Source organism: Onychomys torridus, chromosome 2, assembly GCF_903995425.1.
Source record: "Onychomys torridus chromosome 2, mOncTor1.1, whole genome shotgun sequence".
Lineage (NCBI taxonomy): Eukaryota > Metazoa > Chordata > Mammalia > Rodentia > Cricetidae > Onychomys > Onychomys torridus.
Window position 1 is genome coordinate 65,570,538 of NC_050444.1, and position 23,822 is coordinate 65,594,359.

The 23,822-nt window shown below is 38.3% G+C and overlaps 1 protein-coding gene across 2 annotated transcripts in view; it reads left to right on the top strand.

Moving 5' to 3' along the window:
* Zcchc7 (zinc finger CCHC-type containing 7) overlaps nt 1-23,822 on the top strand; it is a 185,821-nt gene that overhangs the window by 122,583 nt on the left and 39,416 nt on the right. For both annotated transcript variants that reach the window (XM_036179296.1, XM_036179295.1), the window contains exons 3-4: nt 21,771-21,814; nt 23,168-23,293. In XM_036179296.1, coding sequence (XP_036035189.1) covers nt 21,771-21,814; nt 23,168-23,293 — 170 coding nt within the window. The remainder of the gene's footprint in view (nt 1-21,770; nt 21,815-23,167; nt 23,294-23,822) is intronic.

Genomic DNA, 23,822 nt, shown 5'->3' on the forward strand with positions numbered 1-23,822 from the left:
CCTCAGTTCATTGAGAGCCTAGCCTCATGTCAGTTAATATTGGCCCACCTTTACCTGCCCCAGCTCTGGGAATGTTTTGTTTGCCTGGGGCAGGTGTTTGTACCCAGTGCCATATGCTCAGGTGCTCAGCTGCACAGCAGGTCCTTTTAAAAGAGCTCTATATCGTCAGCCTAGCTGAGAAACCTGTGATCAGCAGGAAACCTGTTCAGAACTTTTTTTTTCTAGCTTTCTCAGGCCTTATGTGGATATTTGTGGCCCCACATCGGGTGCCACATGTAATCAGATTTTTATTTGAACCACCAGCGCACAAATAATGACACAGAGACTTATTAATTATGAATGCTTGGCCTTAGCTTAGGCTTGTCCCACTAGATCTTATAACTTAAATTAACCTGTTTTTTATTAATCTACGTTTTTACCATGTGGCTTTTTACCTTTCATTCTATATGTCCAACTCCCTCCATGTCTTGTTGGCCTCTCTCTGCCTGTCAATTTTCTCCACCTATTTCCTCTCTCTGCCCAGAGGTCATGCCTATACCTTCTGCCTAGCTATTAGTGGCCATTCATCTCTTTATTAAATCAGTCACAGCAATATATCTTCATACAATGTACATGTATTCCACAACATCCACCATAGTCTCTCTCTGCTTTATTTATTGAGGCAAGATCTCTCAAAGAATCCAGAACCTGCTGATTCTAGCTAGTCTAGCTAGATAACTTACCTCAGAGACTCAACATCATTGCCTCCTGAATGCTTTGATTGCACACTTGCACTGCCTTTTATATGGTGCTAGAAGTCTGAACTCTGATGCTCAGACTTGAATGGCAAGCATTTTATCCACTGAACCATCTTCCTACCCTAAGGTAGGTGTGTGTGTGTGTGTGTGTGTGTGTGTGTGTGTGTGTGTGTGTACACTGGTTTTTTGAGACAGTGTCTCTGTGTAGCTTTGCACCTTTCCTGGAACTCGCTTTGGAGACCAGGCTGGCCTCAAACTCACAGAGATCCACCTGCCTCTGCCTCCCGAGTGCTGGGATTAAAGGCATGCGCCACCACCACCCAGCTATATATTTTTTTAATAGAATCAAAACAGGATAGATGATTTTAAAGTTGTCTGGATTTCTATAGAAAATATTACATAGTCATTTTGTTTATCTGCTTTTCTTGATGTGGGCTCTTTCATTCTATGACTGTACCAGTTTATTCATCTTCTATAATTGGACATTTTAGCTTTGCTAGTGATTTTCTCTTAACATGCACACTAAGGAGTAGAATTGCTTTTCATGCCTATCCTCCATTTTAATGCAGTATGACAATGCTTTTTCCAAAGTGTGTGTGCCAATTTGTAGCATAAACAATGTACTAGAATTCCCATTATCTGCATCCTTGCCAATACTTAGTATGGGTAATATTCTTAGTTATGTTTTGATAGATTATAGTGGTATTTTACTGTGGCTTTAATATTCATTTGCCAAATAACTAAAGGAAGTCAAGTACCATTTATATTTTTGTAAGTCTCATCAGCATCTTCTTAAGGACCTGTATACCTTGGGCTTAGTAGTTTTCTATTTATCTTACTAACTTGTGGAGATAATGCATGTATTCTCAACATGGATCTTTTATATGTCGGGTGGGGCTGTCCTCCCACTCTGCAGCTTGCTTTTTCACTCTCCATGGCATTTGTTTTGTTTTCCTTGATGCAAACAAATTATAACTACTTAATTTCAGTGCAGTCAAAACTATGAAAATAAAGAACTATTTGGGAAGGTGAAGGTTATTGGAAGGTGGGACAACAGAGGGCAATGTGTGAGAGATAATCAAAGTACATTGTAAACATGTATAAAAATGTCAGTGAAATCTATTTTATACAATTTAATATATGCTTCTATAAGTAAATTAAAGTACAAGATGATAAGTATGCTGATTTCCATTTTTGAAAAAAGTTTTAATATTTGAATTCATGCTTCACACTTAACCTACTGTGTGACCTTGGCCAGCTTTGAACTTCGCTTTACTTATCTTTAAGTAGGTAGTAATAATGTCCATGTCATAGAGTAATTGAGAAGATTAGGCAAGATAAAGCACTTACTATCCAGCCATTCACCTAGCAATCCCTCAGTAGATGTTAATTGCCTCCCCCATCATTTAGGGTGCTCATTTTCATACTGCCTTTTGGGAAATTGGGTAGTATTCATGAGCTGCTATTTGCAAATGAATGTTTTGGAAATTAGAATCTCATATAATTATCCTAGGAATTTAGAAGGTGGCCTAAAATAGTAAACCATAATTAATTTGCCCAGAGAACTAAATTGTAAAATTTTCTCTGATGAAAAGAATTCACAGTCAATATGGGATCCTTGATAATAGAAATCATGACTAGAGTATCCTATCTACGACATGAGCAGTGGTCGTTTAGAGCAGTTCTGAACCCCATACATAATGCATCACAGTCTAAACTCAGGGTAGATCTCTTTGCCTCCAGGAAGCAAGCAAGGTTTCTTATGAGAAATTGCTAAGCACTCTGATCCAAAGCATCTTCTTCACCTTTTTAGAACTTTCTGGTGCTTGTTGATTGATTTTCATTTTTCCCTTTTCCATTATTCATTTGACAATACTTGTGCAAAATTTATAACATATAAGTATGCTAGCAACAAATCACTGAAAACTATAGACTCAGTCCTACCTGAATGAAGCTAAGGAAAAAGAGAGTAAGGTTTTGTAAAAGATCCTAGCACCATGCATCTTTTGATCCCAAAGTTCCTCTTCCGATAATAATAGAAAGGACAACCTTTCCACAGATAATTATGCAGTGGTCAAACATTATAACATATTTATTAATATATAATATATTATATGTTTAATGCACAGAATACAAGTGTTTCTATGTATATGCATAACTAAAAAGAGTACTTTCATATTGATAAAATATATCTGAAGGTACTAGAAACAAATCAAACAGAAACTGATAAGAAAGTCAACATTTGCAATAAAGAAACTGCATTAGATAAATTTCCTGATTTTATACAGCTTCTGCATGAAGTCAGTTACTAATTGATTAGAACCAAGAAGTGAAGTCTCAGTTTTACTGATTTGGGAAATCAGAAAACTGGCTACTTAAAAATAAAGGTGAATCTGTATAAGGAGACCCCACATTCTGCATTTAAATGTTTGCCAGATGTTTGATCCTTGAACAAAGCATCAACACTTTTCAAAGTACTGTTTTCAAAACACAATACATAGTCTCTGCAAAGTCTTGTTCATATCTAAGCCACAATCCAGAATTACTAGACATACATAGAAATTGGGAAATGGGTTGCATCCTTAAGAGACATTCAGTAAACACTGATTCTTTGATGACCACACTTGGAATTAGCAGGCAAGGATTTCAAAGCCAGTGTTATGACTCTGTTCAAGGATGTAAAATAAGCATTTATTGAAATAAATATGAAATCTCCATATAGAAATAAAAGTATAAAATGACTAAATGGAACATCTAGAACTAAAATACGGAATGTCTGAAGTAAAAGTTTTCTGTATGAGCTTAACAATAAATGTAAAATGCCAGTGAATTAGGAGAACAAATTTAACCATGGGGGGTGGGGAATGTAGCACATACTTTGAAAGAATAGATTCCAATTCTAGTCTTAACCCATGTTAAAAGAATTAACGTGTCATCAGGATTCCAGGAAAAGAGAGAGACGTGAAGGCAAAAATGTGTTGAAAGATATAAAGTACATACTCAGAAGACTTCTGTCAATTGATGAAAGACAAAAGTAAGGAGAAGATCGTATGAATACAAGGAACTGTACAGCAGTGTAAGATGATGTGTGCCTTACTAGGTACAATGAATGCAGGGGATTATCAGAGTTTTTGGAAAGGGAAAAGTAGGGGGACTGTCAAACCCAGAATTCTACATGCAAGAATCTGTCAAATAAAGACTATATTAGACTTTTAAAAAAAAAAAAAAATGACCAGTTCTGGTGGTGTACATTTTTAATTACAGCACTAAGGAGACAGAAGCTGTTGGATCACTGTGAGTTTAAGGCTAGCCTGCTCTACATAGCAGGCTACACACCCAATCTGGAGACAGAGTTTGAGGACTAGGAAGTGCTTAAGGGAAGAAAATTTTGTGAGCACTAACTTCAGCAGGTACATATTTAATAAGTTCCAACCTCTTCCCCTTTATCTGATGACCTGCTGTGTCAGAAACATCTGATTTCCCTTCTGCTTAAAGAATGATGTTACCAGCATCATCTTCACTATCAGGACCTTTAGGCCTAGTCAGTGGGAAAGAATATATACTTTCTAAGTTCTCCATTTCTTAAATACTATTAAGTATGGGATTTCAATTTTTCAAGATGAAAGTTTCTGGAGATGAATGATGTTGATGGTTGTCATTGACACTAGGAGACACAGCTGCCAGGTATGTGGCCTGAGGAATTCTTTCCAGAGAGTTCTCAAGTGAGGCTAGGAGTCAGGAAGCACTCTTGGTATAAGTCAGAAAGAAGCAAAAATCGCCATTTATTAAGGAAAAATACACACCAGAAAGATGTGGATGGGCTTCTTGAGAGAATCAAGCTTAAGCATCTTCGTAATACCAATGTATATGATTTTGAAGTTGCATTGTTTGAAAAATATAATTTACAGCCAAGTTCAAAGAAAAGTGAAGTTTAGTAATTTTAAGTTTTAAAAAATGAACTGGCTTGTTTCTTTTAAGGAGACAGTCCCTCTGTAAACGAAACTGTAAGGCAGTTGATGAGGGCCACTGTTTAGGTTTGTGGAGAAGAGTCAGACCTAAGCTCAGATGTCCATACATTCCATCGAGGAATGGCACATTACCGATTTGTACAACTTTGATTTTGTAACTATGTTAGATACGCATGCACAAACGTGTGCACATGCATACATGTGTGATGTGGTGGTAGCATGTGTGCCATGGAATGAAAGGTAGAAGACTCTTCTTCCATCATGCAGGTCCTGAGGTCAGACGTGGTGGCAAGCACCTTCACTCCTTGAGCTGTCTCACCGGGCTGTTTGAAACCTGCTTCAGGTTGTCTCTCTAAAAGGGTTATTGTCTTTTTGTAGCAGGCTTTACAGAGGGTTTGTCAATCTATTGGCTGTGAGGAACTTACTCTCATCCAGCAAGAAATGCATCTAGAGGGAATGCATCAGGGACTACTTTCTATTCCTGTATCACCTCTGTTTCTCCAGCTTCCTATGCTGTCTCAATTTCCTGACAGTGTGAATACACTCAGTACCTCTGAACTGAATGCTTGAAATCAATTCAGTGCACGCATGAATACAGAACCAAGTGGTACTGCTGCCTCTTCATTCATCAGGGAGAGATGGGGAAGGTTGGAGATGGTCGCCGAGCCTCGGCACCAGGAAGTCCTCCTCAGTCCACTAGAGCGCCATCCCCCCCATGGATTCTTAAAGGGTCACATATTGTAGGGGGCTGTCCCTCACCCCAACATTTCCTCAGAGTGCTCTTGCGTAGAAGCAGCAGGAAATATTAGTTAGAAGGATAGGGAGGAGAAAAAAAGAAAATACAGGATAGCCTTGAGAGGGCCTGGATTCTAATCCATCCAGCCCAGAACTTTATTCCAATGGGCTATTTATAACAATGCCAAGGGGTGGAGCAAAAGACCTCCGCCTTGCTAGTTATAGTCAAGTGTAGACCCTTACAAATACCAGGCCCATAGTCCAACCATCCTCTTATGCAGTCCTGCTGGGTACAGCCACTCAGAAACCTAGTGAGCTCCAACAACATATCTTCAGAGAAGACCACACCCATTGGGCCAAACCACTCCATTCCATTGGTCATTAGATCAAATGGCAGACTTCCCACAGCATGTAACTCTATACCTTTAAAAGAAAAAAGAAAAGAAATGAAAAAAAGGGCATTTTATTCATTGTCCACTTAGGGAATATGGTAGTGATTGTATTTTAAGCTAGGAGGTGTAGCATGGAGCTATCCTTGGTTCAAGACATAAGCATAGATAGTTACACTCATTCTTGACAATGTATATGCCTTGTAGATGGCTGGAGAGATCTGTTGTACAGTACTTCTGCATGGGTTCCCATGCACCTTCTCTTGTTTATATAATCCAGAATACCACTTTGCCTTAGATAACTGTGTGTGTGAACTCTGACACCATGTTTTCCTTCTACGCAGTCAAAACCATCTAATAATGCCATCTTGCTATGCTATGTGCTTTGGTGTGTCATGGTTGCACATTAGTCAGTTTACTTAATGATGCAGTTTCCCTGGTTGTCATTTATATAGCTTCCAATACAGCCACACTCTTACTCTGCCTCACTTGATTACATAGTTGGGCACATAAAGAGGGAATATAAAATTCTAGGTTTGTGCACAATCTCATGGGAAGGAGAATGAGCTGTATGTCATAGATAATTGTAGTATATAATTATATAGTCCTTTTTCCATACTAAAAAAAGGCTAACAGTATTACCTGACAATTTTACTACTTGGAGATACACACATACACACACACACACACACACACACACACACACACACACACACACAGAGTCAGACTGGTACTCTATGTTTATTGTAGCAGTCCTCACAGTGACAAAGGTAACCAACCAAGATGCACACCGACAGCTGAATGGATAAAGAGAATGTGTCCTGTACCCACGATAGGATATTATCTGGCTGCACAGATTGCAGTCTAGTCATTTGCAGCGACATGGATGGAATTGCAGAACACTGTGTTAAGTGAAGTAAGCCTAGCACAGAACGGCAGATTCTGTGGGTTTTCTCTCACAGATACAAGCTAAAGAAATTTGCCTTGGAAGTAAGAAAGACAGCATCTAGGATGCTAGATTGACAGAGGGTGAGTAACTAGTACCGAAATACAGGTATATGGGGTAAATAGTGTTCTATAACACAGTGAGGTAACAGAGTCCAACAGTCACAGTCTCAAATAACTGGGTGGAGATGAGTTTCCTAACATAAAGAAACTGTAATTACTCTGATTCAATCATTTACACTGTAGGACATAAAGTTCCATGTTATTCCATCAACATACAGCATGTTGATTAAAAATAGAAAATGTTCATATAATATAGGTAGGAAAATCTAAGCAAAAATGCCTTGAATCCTTTTTTTTTTTTAAATGGCCATTAGTCGTTGAGGTGAAAGGTGAAATTGGTCTTGTTTTTTATTTAGAGAGCTGTCCCAATAGCTTACAGTCAATATGTTGTAATTATAATATGTTAAAATAGCTTTTCTTCCTCACTGAGTTCAGGAATAATTTGGTAGAAGTAGGTATCCAATGTATATTCACCCACCATATCTCAAAGTTTATATTCATATTTTTAATTGCATATAAATTATCTTAGTCTCCTAGGAAAACAGTTTAATTTGTTTTCTCTGTGTTCATCCTTCACCCCATGATTTCTCACAACTATGGAGCAACTTCTAGCCTCTCCTGGAACTCTCATTGCTTCAAAATGGGGTCTCCATGTATCCCTCCTCCCTTGGATTTTTTATTTTGAAAGGGATAATAGAGTTCAACAGGATTCTCATTTAGTTGATTCCTTTTTCTTGTCTGGCATCCTGTTACTGCTTAAATTTAACAAGTTAGTTTTATTTGAAAGTATTTCTAAGAGTCAGTCTCTCCCCACCCCCTCCCCCTCTCTTTTGTAAAAAGATTGAGGATACAGTTTTTTAGAGACAATTATAGCAGGTTAGTGTTTTGGTGATACAAGAAAAATCTGATTTATAAGATTATCAGAAGGAGGATTTCAAATTTATTTAACAGAAAGGACAGTTGGTTTGGTTTAGTCATCAAAATAAAATCTGACCTACTGGATACCCTGTATTATGCTTGCATTTCCATCAGGAATGCAACACTCCACTGTCCCTTTCTGCTGTTTAACTTAAGCTGCAGTGAGCACTAAGAGAACAGCCGTGGGGCTGAGCAGCTTATTTTTTTTTTTTTAATCTATTCATTTTATACTTTCAGACAGATTTTTCCCTGGGGTGAAACAAAGGTTAACTGAAATTTCCTCTGTTGTGTACCTGAACGAATCAGCAGTTCGAGGAGGAAATCCCATTGATGGGCCAAGAGAGTGACAGGCTCTATTTAAAGAATTCCCCCGACTGTGTGGTAGACCAGCCATGCCATGAATTTAACTGTTCCTGTGGTCCCCATACTTGTACACACCAAAAAGAGAGGGAGAGAGAGAGAGAGAAAGCGACTTTGTTCTGCTAACGTTGCCCTACGCTTTGAAAACCATGAGCCATTGAGTTTTGTGAATTCAAGTTAGACAGCAACAGAAGCCAAAGCTCTAGGGACAATATCTGAAAGGAGTACACAAAACAGGTAGAAGCTGTTTAACTATTTATTTTCTGTGTGTCCGCACTGTCCTTGTGTTCACACACACCAAAACCACACTTTATATTTTATGCTGTTAGCCCTAGTTATATCTCAGCACAGTTTTTATTAAATATTTCTAAGTGCATGACAAATAGGAGGGTTTTTATTTGTACAGCTTTCTGCTCCATAAAATATTTTGCTTTTAACAATTTGTAAGTGTACATATAAGAAATGAGAGTAAACACAATATGAGTCTAAGTGATTTTTTTAAATGTTTGTATTAGCCTGTAGAAGCTTTGTTTTCAGGGGTAGCTCATGTGTTTTGTATTTTTCCTGTTTAGTGGAAACTGCTTTAAATTTGAAAAGATGGTATCTTAAGTTGGATTAAACATCCTTAATTCATGTGTATTTAACCTCAGGACTTGTGAGCTTTGTTGAAAATAAAAAACCACTTTAAACCCTGCCTAGTAGGCCTCAATAGTGCATACTGCACATGTATTATAAATAGACATTGTCTTTTCTGAAGTGGAAGTTAGTATGTATTCCCAGGGGGCATGAACTAAATATCTGACAAATATTTCACATGTATTTTTATGTACAAAATTGAAATATAATTCGAAATTTTTCCTTTGTAATTTGAAGGTTCTGTTGTCAGTTTTTTTCTTACATGTAACCTCTATGTAGTATGAAGGGGAACTTGAGATTTTGAACGATACTAAAATTAATAGAGAAAATTATCTGGATCTGAAGTGATTGATTGACTTTTGTCTGGGGACTTTGGGAAAGCGGATACTTTTTACATTGGTTTGAGGGGATTTATCTTAGAGATTATGTGGTAGCTAGATTTCATGCTCACAGATAGGAAGATGAAATTTCAAGAAAGAAAATGTTTAGTATGCAATCATTCAGTGTGTTTTGAAGAACCTAGTGTTTCTTTGCATAGTAATCCTGCCCCTCATTTATTCTGTGATATTTAAAAATAGTTTCTCCTATTCTGCTTCGTGACTCTGTCTTTTCTCTTTTTGTCCTCTGTCTTTTACAATCTTGGTCTTACTGCCAGTAGACTGTAGCACTATGAGGAACAGGCTGGTAGGTAGTAGATCTGTCTGACTACTCCATGTGCTCCAGAAAGGGCTACATTACTCTTTTTGAATGCTATTCAAAATCAAATTTGTACTTACCCTGATATTTTAGCAAGTTATAAATTGAGCACACAGTTGTCAGTTGCTGCTCATGTAAGTACAGGAGTAACCAATGCCCTGAACAATCTTAATGATTTGTAAAGATCAGTATAGGTAAAGGTACCTGCTGAAATGCCCCAGGACTCACATGGAAAGAGGGAACCAACTCCTTCAAGTTAGCCTCGACCTGCACCCACATGTGTGTGCCTACACACATGTAAAATTAATAAGTATGTAAAAATAAAATTTTAATTAAAATGACAACATTTTAGGCATCACTTGGTTCTTCAGATTTTATTGAATAGTATTTGTGGACCCCCTGCCAGACACTAAGCAAGTGATAAGAGACTTAAGAGACTAAGATGGAGCTTGTCTCTGCCCCATGCAGTCTGATGTGATGACTCACCCTGAGGAACAACAACTGTAAATGGGAGGCTTTACTTTTACAGAACCTCAGAGTTATCTCAGTAGAAGACTGGCATTGCCCCTATGTACCATTCATATCCACATCACATACAGTTCTGTATTCAAAGTGCAGCTATGTTCACATTAGAGCCTGAATGGACTACGTGATAAAAGGATAATCTTGTAGAGGTGAATATCAGCAACTTGTGTTTTGGTTTGATTTGATTTGATTTGATTTGGCTTGGGGTTTTGGTTTTTTTGGTTTTTTGAGACAGGGTTTCTCTGTGTAACAGACCTAACTGTCCCGGAACTCATTTTGTAGACCAGGTTGACCTTGAACTCACAGAGATCTGCCTGCCTCTGCCTCCAAAGTGCTGGGATTAAAGGTATATGCCGCCTATGCTCAGCAGCAACTTGTGTTTTTATGTATTGTGACCTGTTTCTACCTAAGAAGGGGGTCTGTTAGTGAGGATTTGAAAAGGTATGTTCTTTAAGTTTGTGCATAGTTTCTTATATAAAAAAAGTTAAAAGTTCTCTTTTGAACACAGTTTTATATAATTTTAACATCATACCTTTTCCTTACTTTCTGGCAATCTCAGCTTATGTAAGCAATAATTCTTATAGGCACATTGATGAATACTTGTGTTTTGAATTTAAGAATAAATTAATCAGATACATTATTCCTGGAGTTAAATTGAAATGTGAGTCACTTATGGAGCTGGTTGTTCAAGTAGTGTCTAAATTCCTACACAGACTGGACCACTTGGTGCCATAGTAGAAGATGCAGATTTTAAGCTTGGTAGGGTACCAGTATTTAGAGTTGATCATACTCTTCAGACAGCTGCCTTGTCTTTACTGTTCATAAATTTTCTCCTTCAGTTCTCTTTGCAATTCAGTCAAGTTTTTGTATCATCATTCTATCCAGCCTCTCACTGAGATTACCAGTATCTTAGTTAATAAATCTAAGATCAGCTCTTAGGCCTTATCTGACTTGGATACGTAGTCTCCAGTCGGCCCAATGCACATTGGTCCTTCTGCTCTAGTTTGCTCCCATCTCATTGGTTTAAATCCTTCCTTGTTCCTCAGCCTTCTCCATATTCAGTTTCTGGCCACTCTCACCCAATCTTGGGCTGATTACCTCCAGCCTCAGTTGGGAAACTTCTCTTTCCAGTCCTCCATTGCCTAAATTTAAGGTTCATAGATCAAGTAGCAGCTTCTTTGTCTTCATTTCAATATTTTACTGCTATTGCAAATCTAACCTGTCCAAAACTAAATATAACTCCCCAGACATGTTCCTTGCAGGTTTTTGTTAGAGTTACTCCTTTTAGTTTCTCAGTTCAAACACTAGGGAGCCATCCTTGACTCAGTTCTCTCACGTTCATAGCTAATTCTCCCAGACTTTGTCAGCTTCACCTTCAGTGTATTCAGAGTGTATTCCTGAACTTCTCATTCTTCTGCCTTGATCAGAGGCCGTTTGTTGATTGAATTACTGAAGTAGCTTCTTAACCTGTTCCCCTACTCACACTTGCCTCCAACGTTTGTTCTCCACAGAATAATTCCTGTCAAGTCAAGTCAAGTCATCCTTCTGTCACTGACCTCTAGTGACAACACTTTCCTAACAGTAAAGGCCCAAACCTGTATGCTGTTCTACAGGGCTCTTTATAAACATGTACTCCTATACCTCTTTGACTTTACCCTGCCCTGCCTTGATTCTGCTGTAGCCACACTGGAAACTGCTATTTTGTAAAAACTTTACCATGGCACTTGCTACTACTTGGAAGCTTTTATCTAGAAGTGCATGTCTTGATTCTCTCATCTTCCATAAGTTTTGCTTACATGCTAATGAAACCTACTCTCCAGTCTACATAAAAGTGTAACCCTCGGGTTGGGGATTTAGCTCAGTGGTAGAGTGCTTGCCTATCAAGGGCAAGGCCCTGGGTTCGATCCTCAGCTCAAAAAAAACAAAAAACAAAAAAACAAAAAAAATGTAACCTATACCCAACACACTCAGTTTCTCCTGCATACTCTACTGTTCTCTTTCCAAAGCACTATGACCCCATAGCATGCATCATTTATTTATTACTTTTTGTTATGTGTGGTTTTCCTCCCCACACTAGACTGTAAGTCTGATTGAAGAACCAATCTCTGTCTTGTTGACTGACATATTCTAAGTACCTAAAATGGTATCTGGTATTTGGAGATAATTGGCTAAATATTTGTTGAGTGAATAAATGAATTGTAAGAATTGAGATAATTCTTTAGTTGATTATAATTAGTATACTATCAAGTTCATTGGTGTTGTTTTGTTTTTCATGTATTATTTTAGTATTGTTAGGTGTTTTTATAAAATATATGCATGCGTTGATTTTATAAAAATTTACAGTGACATAAAATCATTTAGAGAAAAATCTATCTGATATGTTAACGAAGTTGAAGGTGTACCAGTAGACTAGACTTCTATCTTAAGGTAATAAGTAACTACTGAAGAATATAAGGAAGACAAAAAAATATTTAACTGCCCTGAAGAGACAAAGAAAAGATTATGCTGTGGAACCCTAGACTTAAACTGTTTGGATAGCATGTGGTTATTGGGTTGAAATGGAAGCTACATTTGAACTATAGGGATGAGGGTATTTGAGCCCTTTTAAAGTAAAGTTGTAAAGGTGAATTTTGCCTTGGATATGTTATACTTATAATGAATGACATATCAACATGCTAATGTCAGCATGCTTAGTTAAGACCCTGAGTTCTATTCCTCAACATCACAAAAAGAAAAAAGAAAAATCATAAATGTCAACCTGGTCATATTTGATCTAATGTCTAGAGAAAGGTTTAAAGCAAATCTGACCCAAAAATGGTAATAGAAACAAATTTTGGGGGTGATAACTTGTTCTATCATGGAGAGAATAAGCACAGACCTGGACACTGAAGAAAAAAAGGAATGGGAAGGAAACAAGGAAGCATTTGAAGAAACAGAGCACCTGGAAGAGTAGCTGCCAGATTACCACCCGACTACCAGCAGAGGGCTCACACATTTGTACAGCCTCTAATCCTTACCTTTACAAAGTAGCCTCTGGGCTGAATGTTTTTATTTATGCCTGTGTCTTTACAGATACTTCTAACATCCATAGTCTGGGGTGGGGAGGTGGGGGGATGTAAAAGTGGGAATCAGGTAGTCATCTACTGATACTTTTTACTAGGAGGAGTAATTTACTGATATCTTCCTTATCTATGTTGATCTGTTGGTCATTTTACTCATTCTGTTTTTGTTGCTTAGAATTAGTTTTGTTGTTGTTCTTAGGGGTTGGTTGGTTTGTTTGTATTTTTTTAGACAAGGACTCACATAACCAGTGCAGGTTTCAAACTATCTATGTAGTTGAGGATGACCTCCAGAACTCCTGATCTTCCTGCCTCTACCTCCCAAGTGCTAAGAATACAGGCCTGAGTCACCATGCCCAGCTTGAATGTCTAAATAAGAATCTCTTAGCCAGTAGCTCACTGATGAAATCTTGGGGTGTAGAAATTGGAGGATATGTGATAATGTCCTTATGTCCTTTCCCGCTGACAATAGACTTTGATTGATAAGGCTGATAAACTTGGCAAGAGCTCTATGTAACCCCAAGCTAAGCACCTGCACTTATTTCCTCTTTCTTCTTCTTCTTCCTCTATCTCTAAAAAAAGAAAAGTCAAATCTTCATTTATCTTTTTTTACACATAATTTTAAATATAAGTTTTTTCTGGTAATTTTAATATGCTTAAAAATAAGATGAATGTTTTCTTTCTTATGAATTCTTGTGTTATAATTTGTTTTATTTATGCTATTGCCAGTGATACAGCACAAAATTAAAATGATTAAATTGGTGTTCTGCCTGGTGTTAAAATGAAAAACCACAAATATGAGCAGGAAGTGAGAGAAAGAAAGCACACACGTGCACAGTTTGACAAGAATGCAAGTGAAGAAAATGGCTGAACCCTCAGGGACTTTAATGTGGCATTGTGCGTTTCTCAAAAGTTTCCGTTGAAGTAACAGATGCTGCTGATGAAGTTGGGAGTCGCAGGTTCACTCATGGCTGTGTCCATTGCTTGTTAGAAGTGAGAAGAAGATCCCAGAGGGGATCTGGTAGAGTAGAGTTAGGCTCAGGAAAGGCTATGACAAATAAATGACACCTTTGTCTTTGTGATCTTTAATCTACTCTTAGGTACAGGTGCAATTATCTATAAATGTACAAATTATCTTACATTTTATGTAAATCCTGAGCCTATCAGTATTACTATTCAATAATGGTGATTTCACTTTTTTGGGTTCTTAAAGTTTTTACTCTGAAAATTCTATTCTTCCTCAACCATAAAAACCACTGTCTTGCTAAACATTTACTATAGAGCAACGACCAGTTAAATTACATAACAGTTTGTGTGTCCCAATTCAGAATACTGCTATTTGCATACAAGAGTGCCTATGATTAAATGTAATTTCTTTTTGTTTCTTTATTTCGATTTTGCAAGATACTCAGTAGATATGTGGATAAAACAGATGTAGTCTCAGTCCACATAAAGCTTTGACATAGAAAGGAATGAATTATTTATTACTATAAACCCTTAATGCAAGGCTGTTAGGTGCCCAATAGCCTAAAGACGCAGGTAATGTGCTTTTTTATACTGTCATTGATGGAGAAAAGACTAAAGGGAAATCAATGGAGATAGAAATGTTACTTATTGATTACTTATTGATTGATTTTTAAAGACTTATTTTTAGTTTAGTTTTGTGCACATGTGAGTGCAGATGCCACAGAGGTACAGAAGGAAGCTGTCAGATCCCTTGGAGCTAGAGTTACAGGCAATTGTGAAACACCTGATGTGGGTGCTGAGACCCAAACTCCAGAAGAGTAGCAAATACTCTTAACCACTGAGTCACTTTCCAGCCTTTTAGTTGATTTATTATTCAATGCCCCCTGATAACTAGGTGATCATACTTTGGTGTTTAAAAGCTACAAAGAGAAATGTCACAGTTCAATCCAGAATGGCACAGAGTCGAGTGATCCTCTCTAATGTTGAAGAAGTAACAGGTGGCAGTTATTGAGAACTTTTAAGGCCAATCCAAGCACCAAGTAAATGAAGTAGGGGGTGTCTTCAGAGGTTCCGGAGAATACATGTGTTAGCATACCTGCAAAGTATGGTAGGATATTGGGGAAATTGATAGGTATAGCTAAAACGGTGGGGCCAGGAAACTAAGGACTAAATCATGGGCAATGTGGTGCTGTCTGTGTTCCAGCATTTGTCCTGTTGGCTGCAAAGGGTCTTCCAGATAGAATGTGTTCACATTTCTGTTTTATTCCAATAACAATAGAATAGGATGGAATTTGTGATAAAGAAGAGAAGTTGTTTTAATAATGTATGTCAGAAATTAAATGGCCCAGAGTTAAAGTAATTATATTAAGGCTGTTTGGGATAGATAGATGAGTAGTCTTATGCCAGCTGAGAGGGAAGATTTGAGATTTCTAACCTGGAAAACAGACTGTAGTAGTTGTTGAGGTAGACAATATCGGGAAGAAATCGAAAACTAGAAGCTTTTTGCTTTATGTATCTGGTTATTTTTTATTAGTTTACAGTACTAAGGATTAAGCCCACTGCTGATGAGTTATCAGGAGTAAGGAAGAAAGAACTTTTAGTGTTCGGAATTTGAGTCACCTATGAAGTATCCATTTCAAGTCTCCCATAGAGATTTAGGCTGCATAAGGAACTAAAGAAATGACCCAGCTTGGAAGGATAGATTTGCTTGTTTCCATTATGGGCATATTGGCATACACTGGGAGAAAGAAGGCAAACAGAGAGCATACAAGATACTGATGAGGGGAGAGACCACAAAGGAAGACAAGAACTAGAAAAACAAGTCACCAAATAAAAGTAAGAAAGGTATTCAGTGTGTTTATTTATATTGACTTTGAGGACCTGAGGCAGGGCTAATCAGAACTGTGGTTATAGAGGTAAGGTTTGAGCTTGATAGGAATGGACCAAGAGGGTTGGAAGTCAGCGAAGATCATGAGCAAGCACAGAGGTAGAAATCGTGAGAAATGTGAGTTTCAGACAGGACTTTGAATTTAAAATACTAGGAACACTGAAAGGGAGAGTGGGTGACAGTTCTTAAGCTGTTACTTTTATAATGGCGAGAAGCTAACCTCATACTATCTAATAGGCATTCACTTGACCTTTACCACCTGAATTCTTTTGTTTCCTGGACAGTTTCACTGTGTTCTCAGTGGTGGAAAAGTGCTGTTTCAAATCAGCTTTTAATGCAAATGAAAAATAAATATTGGGAAAGCCTCAGATTTCGGTTCCTTAGGGATTACAGGTTTATGTTAATCATTGGCTTTCTTTTCCCTATTCCCTGTTAGCTCACTCTGTATAGTATATGAATTCATAATTACAAAGGGTTTTTACACACTTAGTTTTGCAAGCTACTTTCCATAAGAAAAACTATTTGGGCCGTGTTGTCTTCATAAATTAGTTACTTCTTGGTAGAAGTCAGTGCTTTTTGCTACATGGCCTATTTTCCCACATAATATTGGGCTTTTGTCTTCTTTTTTCAGTTTTTCGAGACAGGGTTTCTCTGTGTAGCTTTGCGCCTTTCCTGGATCTCGCTCAGTAGACCAGGCTGGCCTCAAACTCACAAAGATCCACCTGCCTCTGCCTCCCGAGTGCTGGGATTAAAGGCGTGCGCCACCACCGCCCGGCAGGCTTTTGTCTTCTTAAAAAAAATTTATGTTGGGCTGGAAAGATGGCTCAGACGTTAAGAGCACCGACTGCTCTTCCAGAGATCCTGAGTTCAATTCCCAGCACCCACATGGTGGCTCACAACCATCTGTAATGAGATCTGGCATCCTCTTCTGTGTACATAATAAATAAATAAATCTAAAAAAAAAATTCAATGTTACCCATTGTCATGGTAGATGTCTGTAAACCCATCAGTGGGAGGCTAAGACAGGACAGTCACATGTTAGAAGCCAGCTCAGGCTCTGTGGTAATTAATCTCTCTTATTAACTTGCTGAGATCTAGAATCACCTGGTGGTTGGGTGAGTCTAGGCTGCCAGGCTCCAGTATTCTATGGTCACACAGATGGTCCTAAACCCAACACACAACAAAACAAAAAGATAGGAATGTGGGAAATGGGTTCATGATTGAAGATTTGTCAGAAAGGATAGGAGATGAGAAAGTGGGTAACAGTACTGCATGCATGTATGAAATTATCAAAGAAAATTTTTAATAAAAATTGCAATAAAAAAGAAACAAATGGAACTGTAAAACAATATGTAGATGAAATTTTTATTGAGTAGACTAAAGTACAAATTAGATGAATCAAAGAATAAGAAAATTATTTTAAAATCACAAATTACTAAAATTGGCCCAAGAAGAAATAGAAAATATGGATGGATCCATATCTACTGAAGAAATAGAATTCGTTTTTTTAAAACTTTCCTTACAAGCTGGGTGGTGGTGGCGCACGCCTTTAAGCCCAGCATTCAGGAGGCAGAGGCAGGTGGATCTCTGAGTTTGAGGCCAGCCTGGGCTACAGAGTGAGTTCCAGGACAGGCGCAAAGCTACACAACAAAAGCCTGTCTTGAAGAAAGAAAAAAAACTTTCCTTAGAAGTAAAATTCCTGACCCACAAAGAAATGCCTAACACAGATAACTGGTGAATTCTATCATATATTTAAGGAAGGAATAACAGCAATTGAACACAGTTTTTTTCTCAAATCTCATGAATCCGGTCTTATACCCTATCAAAACCACACAAAGATATTCTAAGGAAACTATACATCAATATCCCTGAATAGTTACTTTTCCATCATAAGTACCTAATAAAAACAACTTGAAAATACTTATTTTGGTTCATGGTTTTCAGATTTTTCAGTCCATCACAGTGCAGTGATGGCAGAGCAGCTCTGTCCCTGGTGGCAGAGAGGGCAGCCTGAGCTGATCCAGCTGTAACCTGCAGAGGCCTGCCCACAGTGGTCCACTTCTGCCTCCACCCCAACAAGTTACACAGCCTCCCAAAATAGTATTGTTAGCTAGGTTCTAAGTGTTTAAAACACGGACCTCCAGGGATGATTTCACACTAAAGCTACAGTTCCTCGTGAATGCAATTTTATATATATATATATATATATAATTTATTTTTTAAAGATACCAAATATTAACCCAGTTAATTCCAAAATAAAGGGTCAGCTTGACATTTGAAACTAAATTATTGTAACGGTTCAGAAAAATAATGGACAATTTGTTGCAAAAATGGCATTCAATAAAATTCACCACCTGTTTATATTAAAAACTCAGCAAACTGGGAGTGGATGGAAGTTTATTATAAATGTTCATAAAAAACAGTCCACTCAGTTGTAAAGGAAGATGCAGTACTCTCCCGATGCCTGGGAACCCGGCAAAGCTTTACTGTCCCTCCACCCACCATCGCTCTGTAGGAGAGCCTCTAGGAAGGAAGCAGCCGTGCAAGAGAAAGAGGGAATCCAAGCAAGAGGCCCCAGAGCCGAGGCACTTGCTGCCGAGCCTAACATACCACCTGAGGTACATTCCTCGGGGCCCACAGGGTGGAAGGAGAGAACCAACTTTCACAAGTTGACCTCTGACCTCCATATACAGATGTGTGTGGACTAATGAAACATACAAACCAAGATTGGAAAAGCATTCCATGAAAACTTAAACCAAAGTAAACTGAGATGTATTCATATATAAAGATTCTTGATATTATAATGACCTGTGCTATAGATTCAACACAATTATCAATCAAAATTCCAGCAAACTTTTTACAGAAATTGACTTGTTTATTCTAAAATTTATGCCCAAAATTAAAGGGCCTAGAATAGCCAAAACATTCTTGAAAAGAATGAAAGTTGAAGGTGTATGTGTACCCCTGCATTTCATTTTTCCTTGTTGTTTTGGTTTGGTTTGGTTTGGTTGAGGCTTGCAGTGTAGCCTTGGTGGCTTGAAACTCACAAACATCTGCCTGCTTTTGCTTTACAATGCTGGGATTAATGACATGCCCACTCTGCCCAGCCTGCATTTCGTTTTTTAAGAACAAAATTAAATCAGATTTGTGGAGTTGAAGGAATGGTTTAGTCAGCAGAATGCTTGCTGTACAAGCATAAAGACCTGAGTTCAATCCCTAGCTCCTGTGCAGAAACCTGGGTACAACACACATCTATAATCCCTGCGCTGGGGAGATGAAGACAGGAAGATCCCAGAATCTCCGTGGTGAGCTGCCCTAGTCAATTGGTGGGCCCTTGGTTCAGTGGGAAACCCAGTCTCAAAAAAGTACTGTGGAGAGCTGTTGAAGACACAAGCTTTCTAGCTTCCATACAAGCATGCATACCCGTGCACATAAATGTGCACACACACCCCCCTCCCAAAAAGTGGGAAAAAATTAGATGAGTTTTTTAGTTCAAATGATGATAAGGGGTCATTAAATGTTAATGACCAATTGCTGATACACAGGCAGCTCTGAAAATGACAGTTCATGTGTCCCTTACCTGCCTCTTTTGAATGAAAGAATAGTTATATGGTGGGCGAAGGAATGAAGCTGCTGCTGTGTCATATATTCTCACTCTCAGTACATGTGTGCAGCCTCCAGACTCCACAGAGGAAGTGAGCAGCAGCAGCAGCACCGCATCTCTGCTTTCCTGTGGATTATTGGCCTTTTTGTAAAGCAGCCTCATGATTTTCTTAGGACAGGTATTTTATTTTAAAATATGTTTCTAGACACTTACCCCTGGTAGGCCTGAAAAAATGTAGATTACTTCATGTCTCTTCAAAATTCTTTTCAGAGAAGCAAGTCAAGCTGGATTTGTGTTTTGAGATAGGTGAAAGTAGTAAGGTTGGATGGAGGAGGAAATCATAACTTGGCTTTTCATCCTTTGTTGACACCTCCTTAGCTTCTGCATTAGTCATAGGTCCCTCTCCGGACAAGGGAGAGACCAAAGGAATAGGAAGCATTTGCAAGTTTGTAAAAGGGCAATGCAAAGAAAAGAAAACAGCTGACGCAGAAAAATGTTGTAGTCCTCCAGTTTTACAGTTGTATTTTTAGACTAATACTTAGTGGTTTGGGGATTTTTGGAAGTTTGGGTTTTGTTTTTGTTTTGACATGGGGGTTTGTTGTGTGGCTCTGGCTAGCCTAAGCTCACTTATGTAGGCTGTGTTGCAACAATCCTACTTCCTCGGTCTCCTGAATACATTGTCCCATCCAGAAGTTTCTGGATATTTGGCCTCTTGTTTTGCTCCTTTATGTCACTCTTTTTGATGCTGTAAATGAAGTGCAAACTTCCTAACCTACAAAGTGAACTAGTTTTCAAGATCCAGTGTTTATAAATGTTACCATGGACGCCAGCAAGATGGAGTAACAAATGAAGGTGTTTACCTGCAAAGTTTGATGCACCAAGTGTGATCCCTAGACTCCAGATGGTGGAAGAAGAGAGCCAACTCCCTCAACTTGTCCTCTGCCCTCCACACAGATGTCAACATGCACACAGACAAAGAAGTATATTTTTAAAGTGTTTGATGCTATAGTGGAAGTCACCTGGAAAGAAACAGTAGACATAGTTAATAGGTATAAATGATATCATGTGAGTTTCCTGCCACTGGACAGAGTAACTGGAGAAAAAAAATGAAGTCTGTTCACACTGCTGGGTGGACTTGTTAACAAGTAACTTGTTGAAGAGCTTAAATGGAGATAGTGGTCAGAGTTTATATACCAACTTCACAAAAAGCCAAGTGTAGAAGGTCAAGACAAGATTCTGAGGACTGTTCACAAAAAGGTTTTGCAATGCCCTAGTGTCTGAGGTGTAGAAACTTAAAAAGGATGGTGGGGTCATTGAGACACCTCCCCTCTAGTTCAAGCTCTGCATAGTCAGGTAAAGCAATTGAGATGACTTTATTTCTGCATCTGCAGTTGGGTATTTAGGCCCCTTTCCTGTTTTTTGTATTTGCATAGAGCTTGATATACAAAGCATTTTTCTGCGAGTCTCATTTGACCCCTGCAGAAGGTTTCGGGTAGGCAGGGCAAATACCGTAAATACTGTTATCCCAATCTCACAGAGTAGTTAACTATTTGTTGAAAGACAGACAACTGATAAGAGTGCTTTTAACCACTCGGGTGGGTGAGAGTGCTTGGTGTATTAGCATCAGGACCTGAGTTCAAATCCTCAGCACCCATGTATAAAGTGGGGCCGAACACACATGTGCCTATAACCTCAGCATTGTGGTAAGCAGAGACAGTTTGCTGCCATCCTAGTTAAAAAATGCAAGCTCCAGGCTCAGTGAGAGCCACTGTCCCACAGAAATAAGGTGGCATGTTGGAGACTAGAACACCCAACGTCCTCTTCTACCCTAAAGGTTCACATGAATCTCTAGTGGTAGAGTACTTGTATAGCATGCACAAAGCCTTGAGTTCAATCCCTATCACCACAGAAAATATTAATAGAACGTTTTAGGGCTGGAGAGATGGCTCAGCACAATTAGGAGTACTTGCTGTCCTTGCAGAGGACCAGAGGTGATTTCCCAGGACCCATATGAGGAAGCTCACTACCACCTGTATCTTTGGATCCAAGAGGATCTGATACCCTCTTCTGGCCTCCATGGGTACCTACACTCATGTACAGACACACAATTTTAAATAAAATAAGTCTGAAAAATAACACGTTAGATTTGCATAAGAATTTAAGATATTTAGCATTTCTCATTTGTAGCTTTGGTCCAGTTTGGGTACTAACAAATTGCAGAACCAGAATGTGTCTATATGTGATTTTAGGCACTAAGAGTAACATTGGTTTTATTTTATAGGAGAAGATGATGTGAACTGGTTCATCAGTGACAAAGACATAGAGGTAAATCAATTTTTTAAAAATAATAATGTCCATTGATCTATAGATTTCCACTTATTTTGCTACAATAATTTTTGGAAAAGTAATACGTTTTTTAAAAAAAGACATGGTCCCTATGGCATAGAAGAGAAAGTTTGGTTTTAATATGTGTGTGATTTAACTTGCCAGCAAATTAACTCAACTTTGATTTTTGTCGGCTGACGGGTACTGTAATCATTTGATACCCTTCTGTTTCTGATTCTCTCTGCCTTATGATTCCTGTTAGCTCCTATGGCCTGATACTACTAAGCTCAACACCGGAAATCTCTGTTTCTTCATTGTAAGGAAATGGTCAGGCTATATTTAGAATGTGGCAGGTGCTTGTGTCAATTATTAGCTTTATTGTAGCAAATACTTAAAAAAAATTTTTTTAAGTTGTTTTCAACTTGATGTCACATTTCAAGATATAACTAGATTGGAGATAACTGTCAATCAGTTCAAGAGAATTAACAGGTAAAAAATGAAGCTTTTTCAAAAATGGAATTTGTTTATTTATGTGTATGTATTTTTCTTTTTTTGAGACAGGGTATCCTACATAGCCTAGGCTGGCCTCGAACTCGAGATCCTCCTGCCCCGGCCTCCCAAGTGTTGGGATTATAGTCATGAACCACCATGCCTGGCTTTAAAGATGGAATTCTGCCAAACAAGATAAGCGCATGGTTGGGATTTGCATATTCCTCTTTAGGTATTTCATATGATGTGTTTTGCTCATGTTCTTTCATAGATAGTAGAATTTAAGTAGACTTCGAGACAACTAGAATTGGGTCACTATGTAGTAGAATATACAAGGACTGTAGTGAAAGAATATTCTCTCATGCTCTTAGAAAGTATACTTAGTTTTATAGGCAATAGAGGTAGCCCTGTGCTTTTCAAAAGAAGGATATATTTGGTAGTTACATGGTTTTATAATGTTTGAAAGCACAAGATTGTAAAAATACCATTCCTAACTAAAATTCAAGCAAGTCTCTCATTCACAAAAGTGTATGTTTAGATATAGAAGTTAGCAACAACTAAATGAAGCATATCAGTATTCCTTCTAGACTTGAACCCTAAGTGGAGAATAATAAGTGGGAGGGAATCACATGGGCAAGTATAAAAGAAATAGGGCTATCCTTGTGCCCACCTTTACAGGGTGGAGTCCCCATCCAGGTGCTCGGGTGGACACAGGTGTCTGTCAATTCTTGTGTCTTACCAAAGTAATGGAATGGACCCAAAATATAATGTTTCTTACTCATTGATAGTTTTGAGGAAGAATAGGTAGGTTTCCTTAAACTGTCTGAAATCATTTTAATTCTTGATTTTTCCCCCTACCCTTAGGCCAAGATAGGCAATAACAGATCATCTGGAAGATGGACCAACCGATACTATTCAGTCAACAAAAATGTCACATGTAGAAATTGTGATAAACGTGGCCATTTGTCAAAAAACTGCCCCTTACCACAAGTACGTGAGATGCATGATGCTTCTTTGTAGTTAAAGTCTAACTGTTAGGCCTAGAAACCTATGACATAGACTCAGCTCTTGTTCAAGTGTGTTGGATTACAGGTAGCTCATGAGCCTGGCACAGGGGTGAGCAGTAAGTGCAGCATCTGGAACCCTTGGATCCATTTCAGCTTCCCCATTATGAGGTGTGTGACTGTGTGCAAATCACTTCCTATTCTCTGCCTAGAAGACTGAGTGAAATGATTCCCTTTTCTTTCTTAACCTTCTCCTCTTTAAGCAACATATTTTATTCTGAGGTAATTCTCACTGTTAGAGATTTATATATGTGTACTAATACAAGTTATGTAAAGCAAGTACATCTATCTTTGGAACAACACAGAACTGGAGCTCTTAGATATTGTGGCATGTAGTGGCCCTGTACACACATTCATTCATTACCTAGTACATCTCCTAAACAGCTCTTTATAGGTATGCTTCTGCTTCTCTCTCTGTTCCTCCTGTGACTTAGTTTCCAAATATGCTCATTCTG